The sequence below is a fragment of the Anas acuta genome, chromosome 2, assembly GCF_963932015.1.
Source record: "Anas acuta chromosome 2, bAnaAcu1.1, whole genome shotgun sequence".
In the NCBI taxonomy this organism is placed as follows: domain Eukaryota; kingdom Metazoa; phylum Chordata; class Aves; order Anseriformes; family Anatidae; genus Anas; species Anas acuta.
Window position 1 is genome coordinate 138,562,414 of NC_088980.1, and position 22,690 is coordinate 138,585,103.

Consider the following 22,690-nt stretch of genomic DNA (forward strand, 5'->3'; position numbering starts at 1 on the left):
ATGCAGGGCCTAATCTGAAACCTGCTGAGGTCAATTAAAATCTTGATATTAATTTTCTCAGGTTTCAGATTAACCTCATCTTTATTTTGTAGAATTATATTATGATGGATTCTTTTTTTTTTTTTTTATCCTCAGGCTTACATGCTTCTGTCTTCACACTTCTTGTAAGTCTCCCAATAATGCTAGTTTTAATTTGGTGTTCAAGGTTTGTTCCTCTGTGAGAAATACATTTATAATGCAAATAGAAGCTGGAAAATAGTTATCTGAATGTGGCATTTTTATATCCAAAATGTTCTTTCCAAAATGCCAAGTATTGTCTGATGGAAATATTTAATAATTTGACTCTAAATTATTTAAATAAACTTCCTTTATTAAATGAAATTGCAAAAGTGTTTGGTGTGATAGTCTGTAATCATTTACTTGAATTATCCATTCTTGTGGACCTTTTTCCATTGTTTCAACTTCCATTTTCTCTAATCTTTAAAAACTCTGCATCTGTATTTTGGGTGCCAGACTATTTTAAGAATAAAATAAGAAAATAAGTGTATAAGAAAATACTAATTAGTCTAATGATGTGGCCCATCATTACAATGAGTTATTTGTGCTATGTACACATGCAGGGTTAAGACTGACTGACTACTAATATCATGGCTATGACTACATTCCAACAATGGTGCAACTGTATCTGTACAGCTACATGTTCCCCCCCAAAATTAGGAATCTCAGATGCTGTGTTTCCCTACAAATCCACAAAGTAATGAAATATAGCATACTGGGGATAATTTTGTTTGTTTGTTTGTTTGTTTGTTTTCATTTTTTTTCCATAATATATCTGGCAAGATTGGTCTGAATTGAACGAATAAATTAAGACTGGTTTTAGCCCTCAAATTTCATGTACTTAGATGTCTGTAGATGATGGAGATATTTTTTCAGGAAGCAGGATTTTCACTATGCCATCTCCCAGCTGATGACATCCATATCCTTTAGACACTAAAAGGAAAATCACAACAAAGCGATCACTCTTTTTCAAGCGCTGTCTATAGAGGTTAATATCAATGTGTAAGGAAAATGTGTGGCAAAAGCACAGTTGTGGTATATTATTGCTAAACTTGGAGTAAAAAAAGGTATATGAACAATGCCAAAAACTAAAGGGAAAACTTTATATTAGTGTCTCCAGCTAGCAGTTATCCCTTAAAGTACGACTGGCCACCTGCCCCTGGGGCTAATTTGGGCAATTTAGAATAGCAAATTTGAAATGTTTGGAATAATCGCACTAAGAATTGTTTGCTACTAGCATTTCAATATTTTTATATACAATAATCATCTATTTAATCAGAATGCAGAGGAAAACATTGCCTGCCTGTCTACCTGTGTCCAGAGGAGTTTTTGTAACCCATTCTTATATGGTTCTTGTTCATCGTTCAGATTGTCATGTTATTTTGTAACCATGGAGAACAGGGAGGGATGCCTGTTGGTTGAATTTAGATTTCTCCGGCTGAGTGCAAACCAATTTTTGAGAAAAATGAGAAAACATTTCTTAATGTAAATTGTACTGTCACTCCCTTATATCATCAGTGCAAAATGGATTTCTTTCCAGATCATCTGAACTGTATAATTAGCATATTGTTAAAGCATAGGTTTGAAAGTTCAAAATTGTATACATTTTTAGTGACTAAAGATAAATGCAATTACATCAAAGCAACTGTTTTATATGATGGGTTGGTCAAATAATAAAACTGAAAAAATGTGTGTAGAACTGTGTCATTTTCTAACAACCTTACCACCACTTTCTCTTAAAATTATTCTTCAAACTTTTTTTTTTTTTTTAATCTCACCTGTGTTTTGAAAAGGAGTGGTTGAAGGGAAATGTGAATAGAGATTGGTCCCTGAATGGCATGGCCCTTCCAAATAGGGTGAGTCATTTTTGGGAGAGGGCAGCATTTTGAATCAGTTGTCAATTCCATACATAATGCATCTCATTTTGGTGCTGTGCTCCCTTTTAACTTTTCAAATAAACTCTTAAGCATTATTTTCTCATTCATGTTCTCCTACTGTTTGGGTTTACAAAGATAAGGGCTAATTTGATGTAAATCATCTGGCAATCACAATTTGCTTTCCAGTGCTATTTTCTTAATGGTTTGTATGCTTTAGATTTCAGAATTATCCATATGCTATGTTGCTCAATAACATTTTAAAGAAACAATATGGTTGCTGTTTTTAATTCATTTATCTTGCCTGTGTATTTAGAGTATGTATAAAATGTAACTTCTCCATCATGTCACCAAAAGTTATTGCACTCTTGAGTTCATGAATTCAAGAAACATGACATAATAGACTAGCAAATATGGCCTTGTGTCTTCTGATGATGATCCAAATCCATCCACTTATCTTGATCTGCCTATATTGTTAACAACATGGGGTGTCACACAACAAATTTTTCATTTTAACTGTTCTTCATGTACAGTGCAGCGTGGAATTTACTTTTTATTGCCTTTCAGAGGGAAGTATCATACCTCTCGGTGAAATAATGGTTTTGTCAGACACTGGTATCTTTATTGTGTAGCGCTTTTAAATTCTACACTATTTATACCAAGCTCTCTTGGCTTAGGACAGGTGAGATGTGATACCTCCGTTTCTCCATGAGAAAACTTAAAGCTTTATGGATACAGAAGTGTATTTCTGATAGATAGTTGTAAGTTCTGTGATACAAGTTACATAGATAATTGCTTTATTTTTACAAGTGCTCTATGAATGTGCAAAATGTGAACAGCTACTAGGAATGACTGGTGAACCTAAAGCTTGTATTCACAATCTTAATATTGATTTGTGTGCCTCTTTCTACCATAATTACACTAGTTACAAAGTGTAGACATTGATTTGCTGTTAGAGGTTGTATTACATTTGTTCATGACAAGAAGCAACAGCAGTAATTTTATTGCATGCACTTCTGATGGTTCTGTTGTCAGGAGGTGTCTAAATGGATGACTGTGAAAAAAGTCAAAGAATGATGCGTGATTGTAAAACTCACAGGATCAGAGGAGAATCTATACTAGGAAGTGAAGAGGTGATGTATTTGTCCTGGAATGACACTGAAGAGTGTGCTGCCACTCAAATTATCTAAATATTTGTAGCAAGATGGCAATAGATTAGGAAAGGAGATCTGTGTATGCTTCAGTGGCAGATAAGTGTTCTGTGGAGTGAATGGTTTTCTTTTTTTGTGTGTTACTTGTGATATTTTGGAACAATTGCACTCTCTGTATTTCAAAGGGTATAATTTGCTATTTTGTGAGGGTATCTAAGTGATAAAAAGAATAAATATTTTCCTATATAAATACAATTACTGGCTATAATTGTTTCAAGACTAAAAACGTGTATTGGTTGAATTTAGATGAATACCAAAATTAAATGAAAGCAATGACCTCAAACTTCAAATAATATATATTAAAGTAGTCCTCTTTCTTTCTGGCTGTCTTTCCACTTTATTCAGAGGATAGGGTGACTGAGCTTTGTTTAGCTAATCTCAAAAATGATACAAAGCATATATCAGAAACATAATCAAAGCCCCCTTGCAAGCCTCCTTGCCAGAGACAAAAGAGATGCAGCATACTTGAAAAGGGCATACCTTTCAGAATGACAAGATATGTTATTTTTTAATGTGTGTCTTTACAGTATCACCTACAAGCTATTGGTTTCTATCAAGACGGAGTTCCTTTTTTCCTAGATACTATACCTTATAGCTACATAAAAACATGTGAATATGCATACATATCTATCTATCTATCTATAATTTGTATCTGTATATCTGTCAGTGTTCTTTACTTTTTTTGTGTGTTTGTATATGTATACATGCAAACTCAGTTATAGTTCCTGCTCTTCATAGCTTGCTATCTAAAGAAACAAGTCAATAAAAGGTGAGAGAAAGGAAGCATTGCTACTTCAAGAGTTACAAACAGATTATGAATGATTTTGGAGATCCTGTAGGTTGTAGGCTTAGATCCAATTTACAAAACCAGGACCATTCAAGATTAACACTGGTCTTCCCTGAAATGCACTTGTATTTACTTCATTTGATAGTTTCTTAGAAGTGTTTTTTGTGATGTGTGACAAAGTACTACATGGTAGTGAGCAGAGGCTTGAGTTTTACACGTTTCTTTGGTATTGCCTTTTGAGTACGTTTCTCTCTCATTTTAGAATGTAATTGCCAGTGCTTTTTATTGGTCACCAAAATGAGAAGACATCATAAGCATTTAAAAAGTATCTAAACATACCATGGCCTTCTTTGGCAGAGTCACATACTTTTTAAGCTGCTTATGATTATTTACATTTATATATAAATTCTCACATGTGAGAGCACGCAGTCCTTCTTGGGAATCATTAGTGTTCACAGTTAAGTCTTAATTTAATCTTTCTGTTAGGATGTATCTTCAGTTTATTTCAATTTTATTATTCTTTGTGTAATCTAGACAGTGTGAATGACAGTGTAAGGAAATATGGTGAAATACGGTCCCTGTCTTCTTGGAGACTGCAGCTTCATTCAGAGGCAGTACCTCAGGGGTTGCTGGCAGTACCTGGAGGTAGTTTAAGAATGTTTTCATGGTGGTTGAATAGAGACTTAAAAGCTGATATCTGTTCTGAATAAATAAATAAATAAGTATATATATATATATATATATATATATATATATAAATATATATATATTTATATATATATAAAGCTTTCAGAAGAGAGAAATGTACATTTATAACAAGGGCAGCTGACCAAAAAGCAAAACAAAATATTTTCCTGCATATTATTAGGCTTGTATTCATGTTAAAAAGTTCAGACTTATTATCTCTGAATGAGAGCTTCTCCCTAGCTGTTACTTCATCATTTAGCTTTGGCTTTCTGTAACATTATCCTCATGGACATCTACTTTCACAGCTGGATGTGGGTGCTATTGCAGAAATCATTCAGGCAGTAGCTCTTCTGACTCCTGGTGGTGGTCAGGTCATTGAGGAGATTCTGTTTGTGGACTGGAAGATAAAGCCTTTTGTACCGTGTATTGGCTGTGAAAGCATAGAGTATACAGAGGTGAAAGGAAAAGAAATAATAATAAACTTATATAGTAACAAAGATAGTAGTAACCCAGCTATTGCTGAGTCTGCCCCATATGTTGGGTATGTACACACTGAGTTTTAAATGTTTGTGTGTGTGTAATAAATTAGTCTGCTTTGGAGCATCACACTTCTGTAATTGGAGTATGGTCAAGAGGATGGAAAAGTTCAGACTCAGCATGATATTTGGTGACTGAGACAAGATACAGTTGTCAGTCAAAAGACTGCCTCTGAATTACATTTGGAAAGAAGCAGCTTTTGGGAATCCAAAGGGGCAGATTTGGCTTGGCTGGCGAATGGTCTCAGATCAATAGGGGAAGACAGAAAGCTAGAAAACAGTCATGGAAAGGAAAGAGTATGCGACTTACTCTTCCTGTTTTTCTGACATTTACATCTACATACATAGTTGGAGGCAATCACTAGGAACTTGGATATGACCCAGTGCTTGCTGTTCATGTAAAGGAAAACAGTGGGGCCACAGAAGGTGACAGGGAGAGGGTAGGTGGCAGACGAACTGGACAAGGGGCAGGCAGCAGGATATGAAATGACTTTACACTGAGGTCCTGCAGTCTGCCAGAGAGTGGTTCAAGGCTCAAGGGGGTTGTGCTGAGGTTTGAGCTTTTTCCATTGTTGTAACTGCATCCTTGGATATGCAAAAGTGGGATTTATGGGATTTATTTGTCCAGATTTTTAAATCTGTTTAAGTTGACATGTTGTATAGCCTGTTAATGCAATTTATTACCTGAGATTAAAATATATTGGAAAAAAAAAAAAAAAAGAAAAGAAAAAACACCTAGTAGAGTAAAATTGTCCTTCTTCAGGAGTCCTTGTGCAGCAAATTGTTCTTATCAGAAAAGAATTGTTAAGTTCAAAGGTATCTATGTACTTTGAAATAATAGTCATGGCTAAAATAGAAATTTTCTCTTCATTTGTGAAGAGAAATCTTTGGATTAATGCATGTGATTTTTTATTGGGGAGGAAGAAAAAAGCAGATATATTTTAGGGAAGTTCTTACAGTACTATATTTCATTTTCTAAACTGCCAATTTTATCAGCAAGAAAATGAAGATGTCAACCTGCAGCCTTTACAATGTGATTCTTTCCTGTGTACTTGAGTCATTTAATTCAATATACTTAATACTTAATAGCAGTTTCTACTTCTTAGATTCTTATATTATTTCACCATTAAAGTATAATATAAATTGACATTATTATTTCTAAAAATCATAGTATTGAGGCAGTTTTAATGCTTCAGAGACAAAATAATTCTGTAGCCCAGATATATTCTGAGTTATAATTCTTTTGATCTCTGTTGACACTTACTATTTAGTGGCTGTGTCTCGCCAGAAATACTTTCCTCTTTCCTCAAAATGATAAGTTTCTTGTATGTGCTCTGTGATGTTTTGAGAAGCAGAGATTGCAACTCTTAGGGCTCCTAAGAGCATTGACTCACTCTGAGACCCTAAATAACTTATTTAGGCTGAAATTTTCATTAAGGCCATAGAAGACATGGACATGTTTTCACTCCCTGCATACAGAGATAAAATCTAGACATTGAAGAATCAGACAAGGGAGGTCATGCTCCAGCAGAATGATGTGGCACCATCTGTGTGCTCCTGCCCTGGGGGAGACCACCACCCCAGGCTATTCCCCAGGCTCCCCAGTTGCTGCCTCTGTCCAAGCAGCAATGGGGTATCCAAAGCCTGCACTCCATAAAGGGGAAGGTCATAAGGCAAAATCATTTGGGATATGCTTTGCACACGTGATGCCCCTGGTACTTATTCATACGAAGGTCAAGATCATTCTTGTAGAGAAGGCTGCCTCACAGCCAATATTCTACTTAAGTCCTATGTAAGCCTCAGAGTAGGATTTAGGTAGTGCATAGGACTTGCGCTCAATCTCTGTTCAAGGGTTATTTCACTCATAGCTATATAGTCTGCCTTATAAATGGGCATCACTACTTATATCAGCTTCAGAGTCTCGACTATGGTAAGATATAGATAGCTGTGTGTGAAAGCAGTGTGATAGTCCAGACTGAGGCACTGAAGGAGCAAGTGAGGGTACTCTGGTCCGTGTCCAAAAACAGCAGTCATTCCCTGTCTGGCAACAGTGGTAAAAAGCTATGTTGGTCACTGCTGGTACTTGATCATAGAAGATGTAGATAAGCACATAACTCATGAGTGCTGGAGCAGTGCAGAGCCATGTGTCTGTTATGCATGGCCATCTCCAGCAAGTGCAAAGAAATGATTAATTTGAATCTTGATATTGTACATTTTAGTTATACTACATTTATCTCTATTTATAATAATTTTACTTTTCATATAAATTGTAATTATAATGGATGGAACTATATATTGCATGCATGCACTGGAGCATGGCATTCAATCTTCCTTTGTCCCAGCCCCCCCTTTCTCCTTCCTAATCTCAACAGTAACTAGATCTTTTGGATCGTCACACTAAACACTGATATATTCAAGTCTTTGTTGAGATTTTATTTTTTTTTCTTAGTACTCTCCTCCTTTCATAAATTTGTTGTGAACATTGAAAGGAAATAGGGAAACCATGTTAAAGCATTTTCTTCTGTAAGACATTTAAGAAGTATGACTTACAAACTCTGAGCTAGAAATCAGCATCCAAGCAGTGGTTTCATAGCTCTGAGCATGCATATCTGGCAGAAAGCAAATAAGTTCATCTGCTGTTACACAAATGAGTGATGGAAATAGATCCTTCTATCTTGAAGCATAAGTACTGTAAACTGAGAAGACACCGCAGATACAGTCACAGATGATCTCACTGCTCTTGCTTCTACAGTTAAAAAAATACTTCCCAAAACATTTTTGTTCATTTGATATATTTCATGATGTCAATGTTAGTGCAGCGGTGTTCATGTTAAATTAACTTTAGTAGCTTTTTGCATTTGCTAAGAATGTTTCCTGGATATTTTTCACTTTCTCCAAGTAAAAAAGATAAATTAGAAAATCAAAAATATGATATTAATTATTTTATTTAATTGTCATATGTGCAAATAGTATTGTTCAGACCTAAAAGAAAAAGGTGGCATCTTTCAACTAAAAGGATTCCATAAAGTCCTAGGGAAAAAATGATGTAGGTGATAATGAAATGTTTAATTTTCTGCTTGCAGAATAGTTTCTTTTTAAAAGGCTTCCAGTTGAGTTAAAAAAAAAAAAAAAAAAAAAAAAAAAAAACATTATTTTTAATTTTGTCCATTTCGTATTGTTTTACATACAGCGCTCTGTAGAACTCTTACTGTATTTTACCTATATGAAGCAACTGATAAAACAGACTCGGGACTGAAATGTCTTTGCATATATCGGGGGAGAATCCGCACACAAAGGAACATTTATCAGGGGCGGCTCTTCCTCTGCTGAGAAAGGGAGCAAACCCAAGAGTCCAGATACAGATGATGATCTTATCGAGAAAACCCTCTTCAGTAATATCATCAGCCTGCTCTTGCCAAGTCTGGCATTTCTGTATCATGTGTATTTGTGATGGAGAGAGAGGGAGAGAAGCTGTGCAAGCTACGTGTAACTGGGATAAAGTGCCTACTCAACCCACCAGGTCTGCACAGTGTTATAATATAATTGGGAATCCTTTTTGCCAGTATAGAGAGTGTCCATGTGAGAATGGACACTCGCAGAGTGTCCATTCCTCTCGCAGAAAACTGCAGGAAGGGCTCTTTAGCTAAATTGGTTGCTTTTGTTTTTTGGTTTTGTTGTATTTTTGTAAATATTTCTACTCCCATTTTTCCTTAGCACACACAGCGAATAAAAAACCTCTTCAGCTTTGCATCCTAGATGTGAAGATGGGAAGTTATTCAGAAATACAAAAATAATATTTTTTTCTTTCTTGCATGAGATTTAGACTTTGAAAACAGAGGTGAGAATTGCTCTTGCAGTGGAGCAGACTCAAAGCTAAACCTAGTTACTTCTGATTTCATGTTAGGGTCAAGATTTCACCATGATGGCCTTTTTTTCTATTGAAAAATCTGAAATTTAACTTGCAACTATTTATGCCTAGAACTGAAGAAACCTGAGCATGTTGAAGTTATTTGAATAGATTCCTTGTTGCGTTTTGTCTCATTATGTGGAATTAGAGCACTGTGCATTGCATGTCTATGTGACAGACAGTGGAGTAGGATAGAGAACCATCATGTACCTCAAACTTTCATGTTTTTTTCTTTTTTTTTCTTCTCTTTTTTTTGTTTGTTTGTTTGTTTTTAAGATGATTGAAAAGATAAAAGGATCTTTTCTTCTTTACCAGTTGCCTCTTTGTCTCTAGCCTTCTGTCGTTTTGGCCCTAGTATTCTCCTGGCTGCAGTCACCCTCTTTCCAACTTCATGAGCACAAGGCAACCCCAAATTTAGGGACATGGCAATGTCTCTGTTGTGGTCAGTAGCTGGAAGTGTGAGCAAGCACTGCCTTTTCTTTGGGATTCTGTCAGGGAAATAGAACTCAGGGCGTCTATGGAAGTGCATAGAACAGGCTGCATTAATGTTGCCTGTCTGTAGACTAGGTGCTGATATTAACAGAATAATTTTCATATTTTAAGGAATTTGCTGAGAAACTGGAATGAACCGTAGACTTGGAAACAAGTGAACAAATCATTGACATTTCTTAGGGTATATTGTGTAAATATCTTTAACTTGCTTGTCTTTTTCACTTCCTCCTTTGAATAGGTTTCCATAAGTTTAGCAAATCACCCCAAATAAAGAAAACGTCTATACCACTGTGTAAGACTTCCACTAAGAAGCTAAGCAGACTCTAGCAGAAGTGTCCTTCATGTACTCTTTCCTAACAAGAAGAAAACAGTACTTATTGTAATAGTTCAGCTTAAGCCTTTAAAACAATTTTCATGACATATTTGATGGACAATTATTATGTGGGTTTCCACTAACTATACCTTTATTAGTTATTCAATTTCTCTGATGTTTAGCATTTCTTTAGTTGACAGTGCCAGCACCCTGAAATTCAGAAGCTGCACTGTCATTTCAAATTAATGTGTTCACCGCTGTAGGTCTGTGCTTTTCTAACCTGATATGAGATCTTGTGTTCCTGCTAAATTCCATGCATTATAGGAGTGTGAGGTGCTATGTTTCTTTTGTATTGGATTTACATAAGTATGTAAATAAGTTACAATTACAGTACAAATTTTTAGTTCTGAAGTGTCAGTACATACACTTCTTTTGGAACTGTGGTCTCTGAAAACGGTGCCTGTGTTGTGAGGTATAATGCACCTTCACATCACTGAGTTTAGCTCTGCATTGCAGTTGGGAATCTGGAACAGCTCTTGAATCTACACCTAAACATCCCAGTAAAAACGCTGGAATACTGTGTGGTGGTATTAGCCAGAGTTTGTATTTAATAATCAGTAATGAAACTTTTTCTCAGATAATAATAATAATAATAATTTAATAATTTATTATTATTATTATTATTATTATTATTATTATTATTATTATTATTATTATTATTATTATTATTATTATTATTATTATTATTATTATTATTATTATTTTGCCTGCACTAAACTATTGTTATCTGACTACTTGGAGGTAGAGAATGGTTTAGACATTTGATAAGCCAGTTTTCAGGCCTGGAAGTATGTATGTGTTTGCTCACTCCTGCAAGGTTTCTGCCTCCCTCTGTTTCCTGAATATCTTCTGTTCCCATGTCTTCAGGCTGTGTTTGTTTCCCAAGCAGACCCAACTCGAAGCTTCAAATGGTTCCCTCCTTAGACTTCCCCTCTCTTGACTTGTTTTTTTGTTTGTTTGTTTTCCTCTTTCCATGCTTTTTTTTTTTTTTTTTTTAATCTTCTGAATATCTTTATCTATTCTTTCACTATCCTCACTTTCAGAATGTTCTTTCCTTCTTTTTATTGTCCATTGTAGGACAGTGCTGTTAAAGATAAGGATAACACCTGCACTCTCTGCCATTTGCACTACCAGCAGGTAGGAGAGATAAAGAAACTACTTCCTTCAAGACCCTAAAGACAGGTAGTGAACAACAAGGTTTTTGTTACAGAGGATGGAGAAGCTTCTTTGTCATCCTTGCCTAGGGTGCACAGCTGCCCTGTGACAGCATTGGGAAAGTGGAGCATTATTAGGCAGCTCAGTTAGGAATGAAGCAGCAGATGGCAACTTCTTCTGCTTTATGTTTTCTATCTGGACCTAATTCTAAGTATAGGAAAAGAAGCGTGGTTGCTCAGAGAGGTGAATTATACCCATGGGTTACCCTTGTGTCTGAACCACACACAGCCATCATTCTAAAATGTCTGGTTGACCTTACTCCTTAGAATGGATGGGACCAGGGAGGAATGGGGTTGGGGAGGAATTTATGGGAGGTTGCAGTGACATCAGAGAAAGAAAGAAGGCTGCTCAGTTCAGAAGTCCTTCACTGGAGACAGTGACAGGAGAATAGCAAACCTCCCTCCAGGATGATTCTCCAAAGCTGTTTTCTCAGTTTCCCCATGTCTGCTCTTCCTTCCATCCTTCTTTCTTAAAAGTGGCCTGGTCTTATTTTCTCTTCTTTGGGGCAGCAAAATTCAATTTTATCTTTGCTTCTAGACAATGAAAATAATTTTTTTCTTTTTTTTTTTTTAAAAAAACAAAAACAAAAACAAAACACCTTCTTTCCAAGATTGATTGTAATTTAGTATTTTACTCTTTGTACTCTAGTGTGAATTTGTCTCATATGTATGTGAGTCTTTATAGTGAGATAGTTACAGCACTTGCATCCCCACAGCAGACTTGTGCTGCAAAATAGATTTTACCCTGAAACCTCCCAGTTTTCATTTCAAAGTGAGTGTGCTGGAAACTGGGTGCAGTGCTACCAGCTGTGGAGAGATGTGAGCTCACACTCATTTGTGGGTTGAATTAAGTAAAAGAATGTATTAAATCCCTGACAAACAAACATGGTGATGTTAGATGGTTGGCCATTTTCAAAACACAGCCATGTGAATTGCTGTTTTAGCCAACCCTCTTCCACAATAGCAGTGGCAGCTTTCCAGTCAGTGCTGGAAGCAGATGCAGTATTCATTCATTCATTCATCCATTCATTCAAGAAGTGCCATGGCTTAGCACATTTCGGGTTATTGCTTCAGATCCTCAGTTACTTGTTTTAGAGTTTTGGGCTATTGAATGTGTTCTATGGAAAGGAAATGTTTCTGTTTTGCCGCCTCCATTATGTTATCTTCTCCAGTGCAATTACAAGCTAATTCAAAGCTCTTTGTGTTAGGCTAATAGCTTCTGATTCTCTGCTGTCAACCAGTGCCTCTTTGTGCACTTCTAATGCTGTTTGCCTGTTCCCCTACCACTTACCTATGAAGCACATTATTTTTTCCAGAGTAGAGTCTCATCGTAGGCAAATCATTAATGGAACATCAAAAAGATCCCATCTGTGAGAGTTACATATGGCTAAAATCACAATTATCAAAAGTCTCTCTCTTCCCCCCCCTGCCCCCCCATTCTTATCCACACAATAAATGTAGTTGTCAGCAGGATAAGTTCACGCATCGGATAAGGTCACAATTTCATTTAGTGACAACTTCCAACAGCGTGAACTTGCAAGGTTCGATTTATTAAAGAGTCAGAAAGGATAAGATCACTGCATGGCCAGCCTGATTTATCAGGGTTTGACTGGAGTACTTGAATAGAGAATGCCATATTTCAAGTTTATGTTCAAAACTGTAGTTTAGTGTGTGTTATGTCTCAGAGACTTGAAAATTGAGGGAGGAGAATTTAGAGGAGGTATCTCAATAATGCAGTTTATGTCTGCCAAGCAAGCGTATGAGCATTCCATATCAGAAATACCTTGTTAAGAACCCTGTGAGTGGAAATGGGATAGTTCTCCGCTGTCTGTGAACTGCTGTGTGCAAAAATACACATATTAGTTTGTTCCAGTATTAATTGCAGATTCTTCCTGTGCATGCAGCAAGGCAGGCAGATCTTGGGATTTGAGCTGGGCCATGCTTAAGTAGTTATGAGAATGTTTTTCACTCCCTCACTAAGACTTCAAAGCAGTCCTTGTTTGAAATTACAATGTATACAATTTCTCTGCAGTGCAAAAACATTCATTAACACAGCCAGGTGGCTATGCATAGGCAATATGCAAAGATAGAACCATTTGCTGGTGGAAATTGGTAGAGGCCCATGATGTCAAATAACCAATCTCTAATTATAACAGAGAAAGAGCTTTCTCATTCTTTTTCACTGATACCACTTAGAAAGACGTTCCTGATAAAACAAAAACAAAAACAAACAAGCAAAAAATCTACTACTGCTAAAGCCATCAGTGACTTGGTTAGAAATGTTAAACATTTATAAATCTGGATAAACTTAATTCTGAACAAAGTAGTTCCATTTTTCTCCCATAAAACTTTGCTGATCATTCACCTTCAGACTCCTTTTTTTCTTCTTCCAGAATGTGGGCAGATGAATGAGAGCCAGAATGGTTTCGTTCAGAATGCTATTTATAGTTGAATTATTCTGGTATTCAAACTGTGGTCAAATCTTAAGGGCCAAAAGCTGTTGTTGGGTTCACCTAGATGATGCATGGATTGTTTAAAATGATCCTAATTTTGCTTTAAAAGAAGACAAAGTTAAATTGGCTCCTTTACCTTCTGTTTTATGCAAGCCTTGTGTGTCATTCCTAAGACAATATGTATATGTAAGAAAATAATCTTAAATTGAGTCCTTTCATTCTGCTGTTGTATCCACCAAGGTGGCCTAATATCTTAAAAGCCATGGGATGTTTTCTAGCTGTGCTAGTGAGTCATGACTTGGGGCTTCTTTTACAGTGCAGCTATCATAAGTCTTTGAGTAATCACAGACTTTAAAAGTATGCTACATCAACAAGATAAGAGAAACAGCCCACAGCACTAACAGCATTATCTTTTACCAAAATTGATTATCCCATACTATGTGTCTCAAATATTTTGTATAAACTTACTCAGCAAGCTAGAAATAAGTGTGTTCCTGAAGAATAAGCTAGGAAAGAAAATGAATAAATAAATAAATAAAACAAAAGAACAAACAGCAACAACAACAACAAAAAACACAATTGTGTAACAAGGAAAAATGAAGTAAATATCAGTAAATGGAATGTCTTAAGTCTTTTTTTTTTTTTTTTTTTTCCTAACTTGCAAAAACTGAAAGCAGGGCGTTACTTCCTCTCTGCTTATATTTCTTAGTGCTACTTTTGTTATTCCTCTTGCTGTCCTTTTCAATACGCCAGTTGATGGTGTAGGATCAAAGCAGCAAACGTTTTATTCCAGGTGTGTGTATATGAATACTATTTATTATAATTTGCTGTTAAGGGAAGAAACATTATGTTCAATGTTCAATACTGAGGTGGTCTGTTGCAATTATGGGTCACTAGAAATTCCCTACAGTGTTTAAAACAGAATTTTCATCCTTTACTTTCCTTTTCTCCCCACTGTTGGTATTTTCTGTGGCCAGGCACCTGTGAAGAGTCAGTGCCAGCTGAGATTTTGCAATTCTTGCTGCAAGTTATGGGAGGGCAATGAAATCTCAGTGACTCTTCCTTTCCTAATGTAATCTGTCACTACAATTTTGATACCACTTTCCTAATACGAAATTTCAGAGGAGCAAAATCTTGTAAAAGAATGCAGAAAAGTTTCAGGCTCCTTGCTCAGTGGTCAACAGAATTCATCAGAGGATTTTTAATAGTGACATTTGCAATCATTCTTTTACAACCCCTTGTACCAGCCTCTGACCTCCCCCTGCTTAGTGCAGACAAAGGAGCATATACAGTGATTTTACAAAAAGGATGAAGATGTAGTAGGAAAAAATAATCTTAGCAGATGCTTATAGATACTTATAGATTATATATACTTTGAGGTATTTTTTTATATATATATTACATTCTCTTAGCATCATTTTTTCCTCCAAAATAAAGATTTCCAGTGACAATAATCTCTGTTAAGATTCAAACTGTAATGTGCTGCACCTTGCATGAATGTGGCCAAAACGTGTGTTTTCCAAGACATTTGAGCAAGTTGTTTTCCCAGCTCTAAAACTACTGTACACATATCATGTTAAAATGGCTACTGGTTATGGTGACCATAGAGAAATTTATCTTTTTTAGAAAACTATGATCAAGGGAATCAAGCAAAACCTTTTGTAACCCAATTTGCAATCTACTGCTCTCTATTACGGTGGTCTTGATGGAGGGGGAAATACAACAGCTTCAGTGCAACTCTGCATGATGCTGCCCCACCTGCAGTGCATTTCAATGTACTAATACATCCTGGAATGTATTGCTCAAACTACAATGTGGGACTCTAACAAAAGGGAATAAAAGAGAGAAATAATCTGTATTAATTTACTCAATTATCAAATGGAAGAAAAAATACACTTTTGGAAAATAGTGTCATTTTTATGTCTGCCTTAAACCTGAAATACTTATCAGATATTAGATTCATGTTATTAATCTTACTTAAAATATAAAGTGTAATGATGTGTACCTTAAAACTTAGGTAGGTTTTTGGATATCACTGGATGATCTGCCCTAAGTTTGTCGTTCTTAATCCATTAAAAGACAGGCCTGCTTGTAAATCCACAGGTGCAGATAAGGAGTCACTGTTTGACTGTGTCTGAACCCTTTTCAAATGAAAAATGTCAGTGGCAGAAAGGGAGGCTGAATTATTTTTTAAAAGGGTTTTCAAAGATTCTCATGATTCCTCTGGTATCAGTTAAAAGTGACACGTCCATAGACATAGCTGTTTTTTAGTGAGTAAAAGCAAGCTAACGCTACAGTTTTCATCCCTATGTAGAAACAAAATGTTGCAGTTTTTGGAAGTGATCAACATGTTGCCTTACAGTACCAGAAAGACTCCTGTCTTCTATAATTAACATACATGTATAAAGATATTTTTTTAAAGTCCATACAATTTGTGACTTTTCTTCTGTGAGAGGGAAAAAATGCATGTATATGGATGCATATATATCATGTGTAAATTCTATATAATAAATCCATAAGCTTTGCTGCTTACATACTGCCATTTAAACTGTCATAGCTGTGTCATGATGAGAACTCACCCGCATACATTCAAGCTTTTGTCATGTAGTACAGCTCTATTTCCTAGATTTGTTCCAGTTTGCAAGAAGGACCTGATGCACAATTTTAAGTAGAGTAGTTTTGTAATCTGCAACACTCAGAGGTGAAATTTAGATTTCTGCACTTGGAAATGGAAGCTGGAGCCAAGTCTCCTCTTTGGAAAATGGTCAAGATTAACTCCTGCAGACAAGGAGAACCTTCGCTGTCTGGCAGTAGCATAAATCCAGGCGTTCATGGGAATGGTTTGTTGGGGGAAGTCTGTGGAGACTGCCTGCAAGCCAGGAGGAGTTACTCACTTCCTTCAGCCCAAGGTTAATTTCTCAGCAATTGCCAGTTCTAAATCTGGGATGAGTTTACTTCTTGCATAGTTGGACTTCCCACTGTTTGTGCAAAAGCAGAGTCCTGCTTTGGGGGAGAGTTGTCGAGAAGGGATGTGCTGCTACAAAAGGCAGGAATTGCTGCTGCATCTGAGAGGTGTGGGAAGGGAAGCAGGATTTAGTACATGGGCTGCAGCACACTGGTGTGAGTTCTGCTGGTCCTGGGGACAGCAGCAGATTTTCAGCTTTCATGCCTGCCTGTGGGAAGGGCAAAGCTGGGAAGCGCAATGGCTTGAGCAAATGCAGATAAATTTCTGACAATAAAAGCACAGATCAGTCCCCTTACTATGTTTCATCCCCCTGAAAGTAGGAAAGCAGAATTTATTTGAATTATTATAGAGAACAATGTTGAAATTGTGTATAGGAACATAGCTAATGTCTGTTCATAGGAAAACAGGTTTCTTGAGGAGACTGCTTTGTAATGGAAATAGTCCAGAGTATTTTTTTTATCCTGAAATAAAGTAAAAAATCAGAAAAGTTAAAGTGAATGAAAGTAACACTTTTAGGGGTTAATTTTGAAGTCCTTCTTTTCAAAAATAAAATATGCAAATGAAAAATTAATAATTCCTACACACTGAAAAAAAAATAAATCACTCTCTTTAGCCCTCATTGCTTAATTATTTTGTGTTAAAACCTCAGTCTAACAAGTAAAGTTCTAACTCTGAACTGTTACTGCCTGTAAAACCTCACTCAGTTCAAAATCTTTCTTTTTTAAATTCTAGTAAATATTTCTAGTAGTTTTTTTGAAATCAGTGGAATTGCACTGGACTCTATCACTATGAAGTATGCCTCTAAATTTTTTAGAAGCTGAATGCTCCAGAATGTGATCTTGTGACAGCCAAATGGATCATGCACTAGGGTACATGCTGTTGCACTCCCAGCTATCATCTTCCCCCTCCTCAGCATTTCTTAAGAACTTTCTTGAAACCACTCTTCTGAATAAAAATGCCTTCAGACTGTACTGTGTGTTTTCACACAGTACAGGAAAGAAAAGGGAATTTCTAAACCACATTTGAATATAACTGCAAGGAAGAAGTTTGTTTTTCTTTTGCAGGATGACCTGATCGGTTGTTTTTTCAGACAAGTGTAATTAACGCTCATTCCTGGCGTCCTCCAAACTCTGCAACAATGAAAACGGAGGTGGCTGTTGTCAGGGCACGAGTGAAAGTGCTCTAAGCACTGCTTGTTCTCTTTGTTTGCAGGAGAGCTGGAGGTGGTCCAGAAGGATGGGGAGCGCAAGATCCAGAGCAGGCAGCAGCTTCCGGTCGGAACAACATGGGGGCCGTTTGCTGGGAAGATGGACCTGAACAATAACACCTTGGTATGTACACGCTCCCAGACGCTTCGCCGCAGTACAGTGCAATCTGTGGGGGAAATAGCCTAAGTTATTGCCCATCCGGAGCATTTGAAAAACAGTCATTGTTGGCTTTCACGGACAGTGGTATTTGGATCTTTTCCAACGAGTTCGCCTATGGCAACCGTCCACATAAAGTTATGTGGAGCACAGGTTAACAATATTCAACTTGTTATTTTACAGCAGAAGGGAGGCATCGCTTCCTTGTTTGCTAAACCAAGCTGTTGCCTTTCAGTAACGCTGTCTGACTTTTAGTGGCTTTCTAAGTTTTTCATAGCATTAATAGATGAATTTTTCATTTATATTAATGGATGGTATAGAAAATAAATAGCTATATTGGTTAAGGCTAAAAATCATTAAATTTGACTCATTAGCAAGGTTGCTGAACATAGTAAGATATTCTGGCAGATTAAAATTATTTTGGAAGATATTGAAAGTCACCTGCCATATAACATATTCTTAATTAGCCTTTTTTTTATTATTCTGATTGCAGAAGGTATGTGGGCCGTATTACTTATAAGTAACACTTTGGTGACCTCAGTTCCATGTGCTGAAAATCATTGTCATTCCTAGGTCTTCTTTTAATTTTTATTTGTATCAGTTTTAAACCTGAGATTCAATACTTCAATATTATTTTTATATAGTTGAGATCAATTTTCTGAGAGCATCTGGAAAGGTGATCCCTTAATAAAAAAAAAAAAAAAAAAAAAGGAATATCTCTAGAAGAAGATCTTTAGGCTATCTTTGAATATGCATTGCCCTGCAGGATACCACTAAAGAACCATTATTTTCAACTCGATCACTGGTTCCTATTACAGACCTTGCATGAATGCATTAACATAAAGACCCACTGAACTATTTCACAGTAGTGTATTACATACATTTGGGGCAGACACTGTTGAGCTGTAAATTGAGAAGCTAAACTTCCCAGTGTTGGGGTTATTGTTCTGCCTTTGGAGGACCTGAAGAGAGTGTGGAGTGCTGAGTTACTAACGTAGCATCAGGGGAAGCATGATAGAGAGGCATGTGGACCTTGGGAAAAGGGGAAAACTGAAAGCCTTTAATTCCTCCCTGGAGAACCTGTGCCTATATGTTAGAGTTCTGTTTCTAATGTTTACAAGACATGTTTCTTTCTATAAACATGCCTATAAAAATTATAGAGAAGCACTACACTATTATGAGTATATAGTAGCAGTTTAACACCTTGGTGTTTCATAGACTCTGACATAGTTTATTAATCAGAAGATGTTACAGAAAGTCACATGGAAGCTTTGTCTAAGTTTCCTGGAGTTCAGTATTACCAACCCAGATCAGATTTCCCATTCAGTCACCTCAATAAAGGATGGATTTTCAAAAGTACTGGACACTCAAAGCTTCTTATTGTTAGAAAAGGGAAAATTGATAATTTGAACACCTGTCTCCATTTTCTCTTCTTCATCTATTTCATTTTTATTTCTTCATCTATTTCATTCTTAGTCTAGTAGTATATTAGCAGGCTCAAAAAGTTTTTCATAAAATTTCATTTGTGACAACTACTTGCAATTCAAATATTTTTCTAAGATTCCACCATCACTACTCTCCTCAAGTTCCATGTAATTACCCTATTGCCCTTTCAACTTCTACCACTTCTTCAGGTATATAAGACTTGCAGATAATGTTTAAGTATAGGAGATGATGTTGGTAGATCCTACATGATGAAGGTTATCATTATCAGATATCTTTATGATCAATTTGTGACATATCAGCAATTGATTATATTGCTTCATTTTTCTATTCTGAATCAGAGGTAGAGCAACTGAAATCCTTCTGTCAGGAACTTGCTTCTCCTTCAGTAGCACAGGTATATATTAAGGTCTCTTATTTGAAATTTGGGCAAATACCACTTCTGCTATAACAAAAACAATTAGCTAATTTTGTTTTTTAATGAAATTGTAGTGAGACAATTTCTCACAACGGTGAGAAGAGCTGACTTTTTAGTTTAGTGATTATGATTAGAGGGAGCAACTTTCTCAGCCTAGTTCAGAGAGATTTGGGATAATAATACTCAAAAGGACTTTTCTCACTAAACTGGAAAAATACTCCTTTGCTTCTTGTCTAATTAAAAACTATAAAGTCTATTTTTGCTGACAAGTGAAATATTTTACATTTGTTATGCTACTAATATAAATACATTTTGAAATCTGAAAAAGTTCCTGTAAACATAAGTGAAGTCCTTAGCAATACTGTTTTGTCCCCTGAGCATCTCTGTCCATTGCGATAGTCAAAACTGAACTGGATATGATCTCAAGAAATTTGAGTTAACTTCGAAGTTGAATCTAACTTTGAAGTGTGCCCTGCTGTGAGGAGAAGTTTGGACTGCATGACCTCCAGAGGTCTCTTCCACCCTGAATTATTCTGTGATTCTAAGTTTCTTTTTCTCAAATATCAGGTGTTTCCTGCAGTTCTGCATTTGTTACCTGAAAATGCCATGTAAAGAGATTTAAACCTTTTGATAGATCTTTAATTTACTGTTAAAGCAACATGAAAACAGTGCACAGTGCCAGCTTCTGCATATCTTTCTTCTTCCTTTTCTTTTCTTTCTTTTCTTTTCTTTTCTTTTCTTTTCTTTTCTTTTCTTTTCTTTTCTTTTCTTTTCTTTTCTTTTCTTTTCTTTTCTTTTCTTTTCTTTTCTTTTCTTTTCTTTTCTAAATGATTCTGTTTTATTTATGATCTTTCTGTTTGCTTGACACATTTGATTACTTTTTTTCACTGGCATACATGCTCTCTGGTTTTCATTAGGGCAGTTGTATTTGTTTACTTAAGTTATTTATATCTGCTTTGGAAAGCTCATTTGGGTAAAGCCTTGCCTCCATAGAATTCAATCAAACCTTCACATCAGCAGCTGACATCAGGTTTAGTTCATTTCTGAATGAGAACTTCAACAATCACACTGTTATAAACATCACATAATCTTTGGAGAAAAAGCTTTAATGTGAATTTTTGGTATAGAGAGGAAAGAAAATTTTGGTGAAACTCATGTGAGTAAATATCACAATATTTGCAGCTGGTCTCTCTGCTGAAAATTAAGTTGATGGTTGGCCACAGGTATTTTACCTGACTTTTCTAATTTTTAATGTTAGCAATATGACACACTGCCTCACAGGATATATTTACCTAACAGTTACAGCCTACTTATTATCCTTTCACTTAACACTGTATTGAATCTGTACATGTAATATCCCATGGAAATGCTTCGTATTTCAAGCAGTGCTGTGGTGCTGAATACAGACTCATTGCTGTTGGCTCAGGAGACGAAGCAAGATAATTAATTCAGCATGGTAATTAATTAAGTCACCATGCCAGATGTCAAATACTTTTTAGATCTTTCAAGTTTCTGTCTTGAAGTATATTAACAATATACATCTCAGAATAGGGGAAGGCTGAGTAACTTGAACAAAAATTATTTAAATGCTGTTTGCAATTACAATAGGAACAGCAGTTGTTCACTGCATCAGCAGTGCCACAGCACTGTTGGGAGATGTGGTGGAGCAAGGTCCCTATCAGGACTTCAGGATAGTTAAACTTTAATGGTAGACTCGAGGTAGCTCAATGACTAATCATGTTCTTAATTTTTCTCATCTAGGAGTCAGAGAGTTACTTTACAAAGTAATTTACCCCATTGTATTACTATTACTGTTGCTAAAAAACCCTGCATGCACACAACAAAAATCTTCAGAATGTTGCTTTTTAAGAACAGTGAGTCTTAGATCTTAAAAAATTTCTAGGCATTTAATTCCTATTTCAATATGAATTTAAGAACTTCATATATAGTTATCTAAATACTTATATATATATATCTAATTAGATAGTTATTTAGAGTGATAGATCTCCTATTTAGATAGTTATAATGATCCACTCCTGTAATTTTTCCAAACTGACGCAATTCTCCTGCTCTCAGCTGCTGGTCTTTGTATCTGTGTGCACAATTGGACACAGAGGTTATTGCCCTCCATTTCTTTACACTTCCACTTCCTTTCTGCTGCAGACATAAGTTGATAGTCCCAAGAAAATGAAGTATCAGTGTTTTCAAATGGAAGCATGATGATACTCTGATGCCAGTAGTGAAAAAACAGAAGGTTTTTTTTGCATTGCCCTCTCTTACTGATCAGGTAAAAAAAATAAAAAATACTGGCATACTTTCACGTGACAAAAACGTGTATTAATTGCACAGGACTTCAATAGAAATACAATGGAAGAGATTTCTTGAAAGAATTAAATAGATACCTAGAAAGTGTACTGCTGAAATTAGAGCTTGTTCTCTTGTTTTATGCTAAAAAGAGATCAGCTACATATTTCCACGTTTTCTTGAGATTTAAAGCAGTATTGCTCTTTTGACAGACAAATGAAGAATTTTGTGAGATACTTTTTTTTTTTTTTTTACCTACAGCTGGTGAGAACTCAGTTCTAAAGGAAGACAATATGATTAAATCAAAATGATCTCCGCTTTTACCAGGAAGGCTCCAACTTTGTGCCTTGCTGCATCACTAAAAATACAGCAGTTCCTGGGTACATAAAAGTAGACAGTAATATATTTCTAAGCTGGCACCCCGTATCTTGTGGTTCCTGTCTTTAACAGTGAAGGGTGTTTGTACACATGCCAGATATAATGTGAACAGGCCAGTGAGAAGAATGGAAGGCTACTCTAGGCTGATCATACAAACCACTGGAAGAGTATCTGCTGCACATATGCAGATCTAAATTGAAGTCACTAGCAGCTTAAATAAGAAAAAG

General features: G+C 36.0%; 1 protein-coding gene across 4 annotated transcripts in view; it reads left to right on the plus strand.

Annotated features, from left to right (window-relative positions):
• ZFPM2 (zinc finger protein, FOG family member 2) overlaps positions 1-22,690 on the plus strand; it is a 318,344-nt gene that overhangs the window by 139,524 nt on the left and 156,130 nt on the right. For all 4 annotated transcript variants that reach the window (XM_068672479.1, XM_068672481.1, XM_068672480.1 and 1 more), the window contains one exon: positions 17,769-17,887. In XM_068672479.1, coding sequence (XP_068528580.1) covers positions 17,769-17,887 — 119 coding nt within the window. The remainder of the gene's footprint in view (positions 1-17,768; positions 17,888-22,690) is intronic.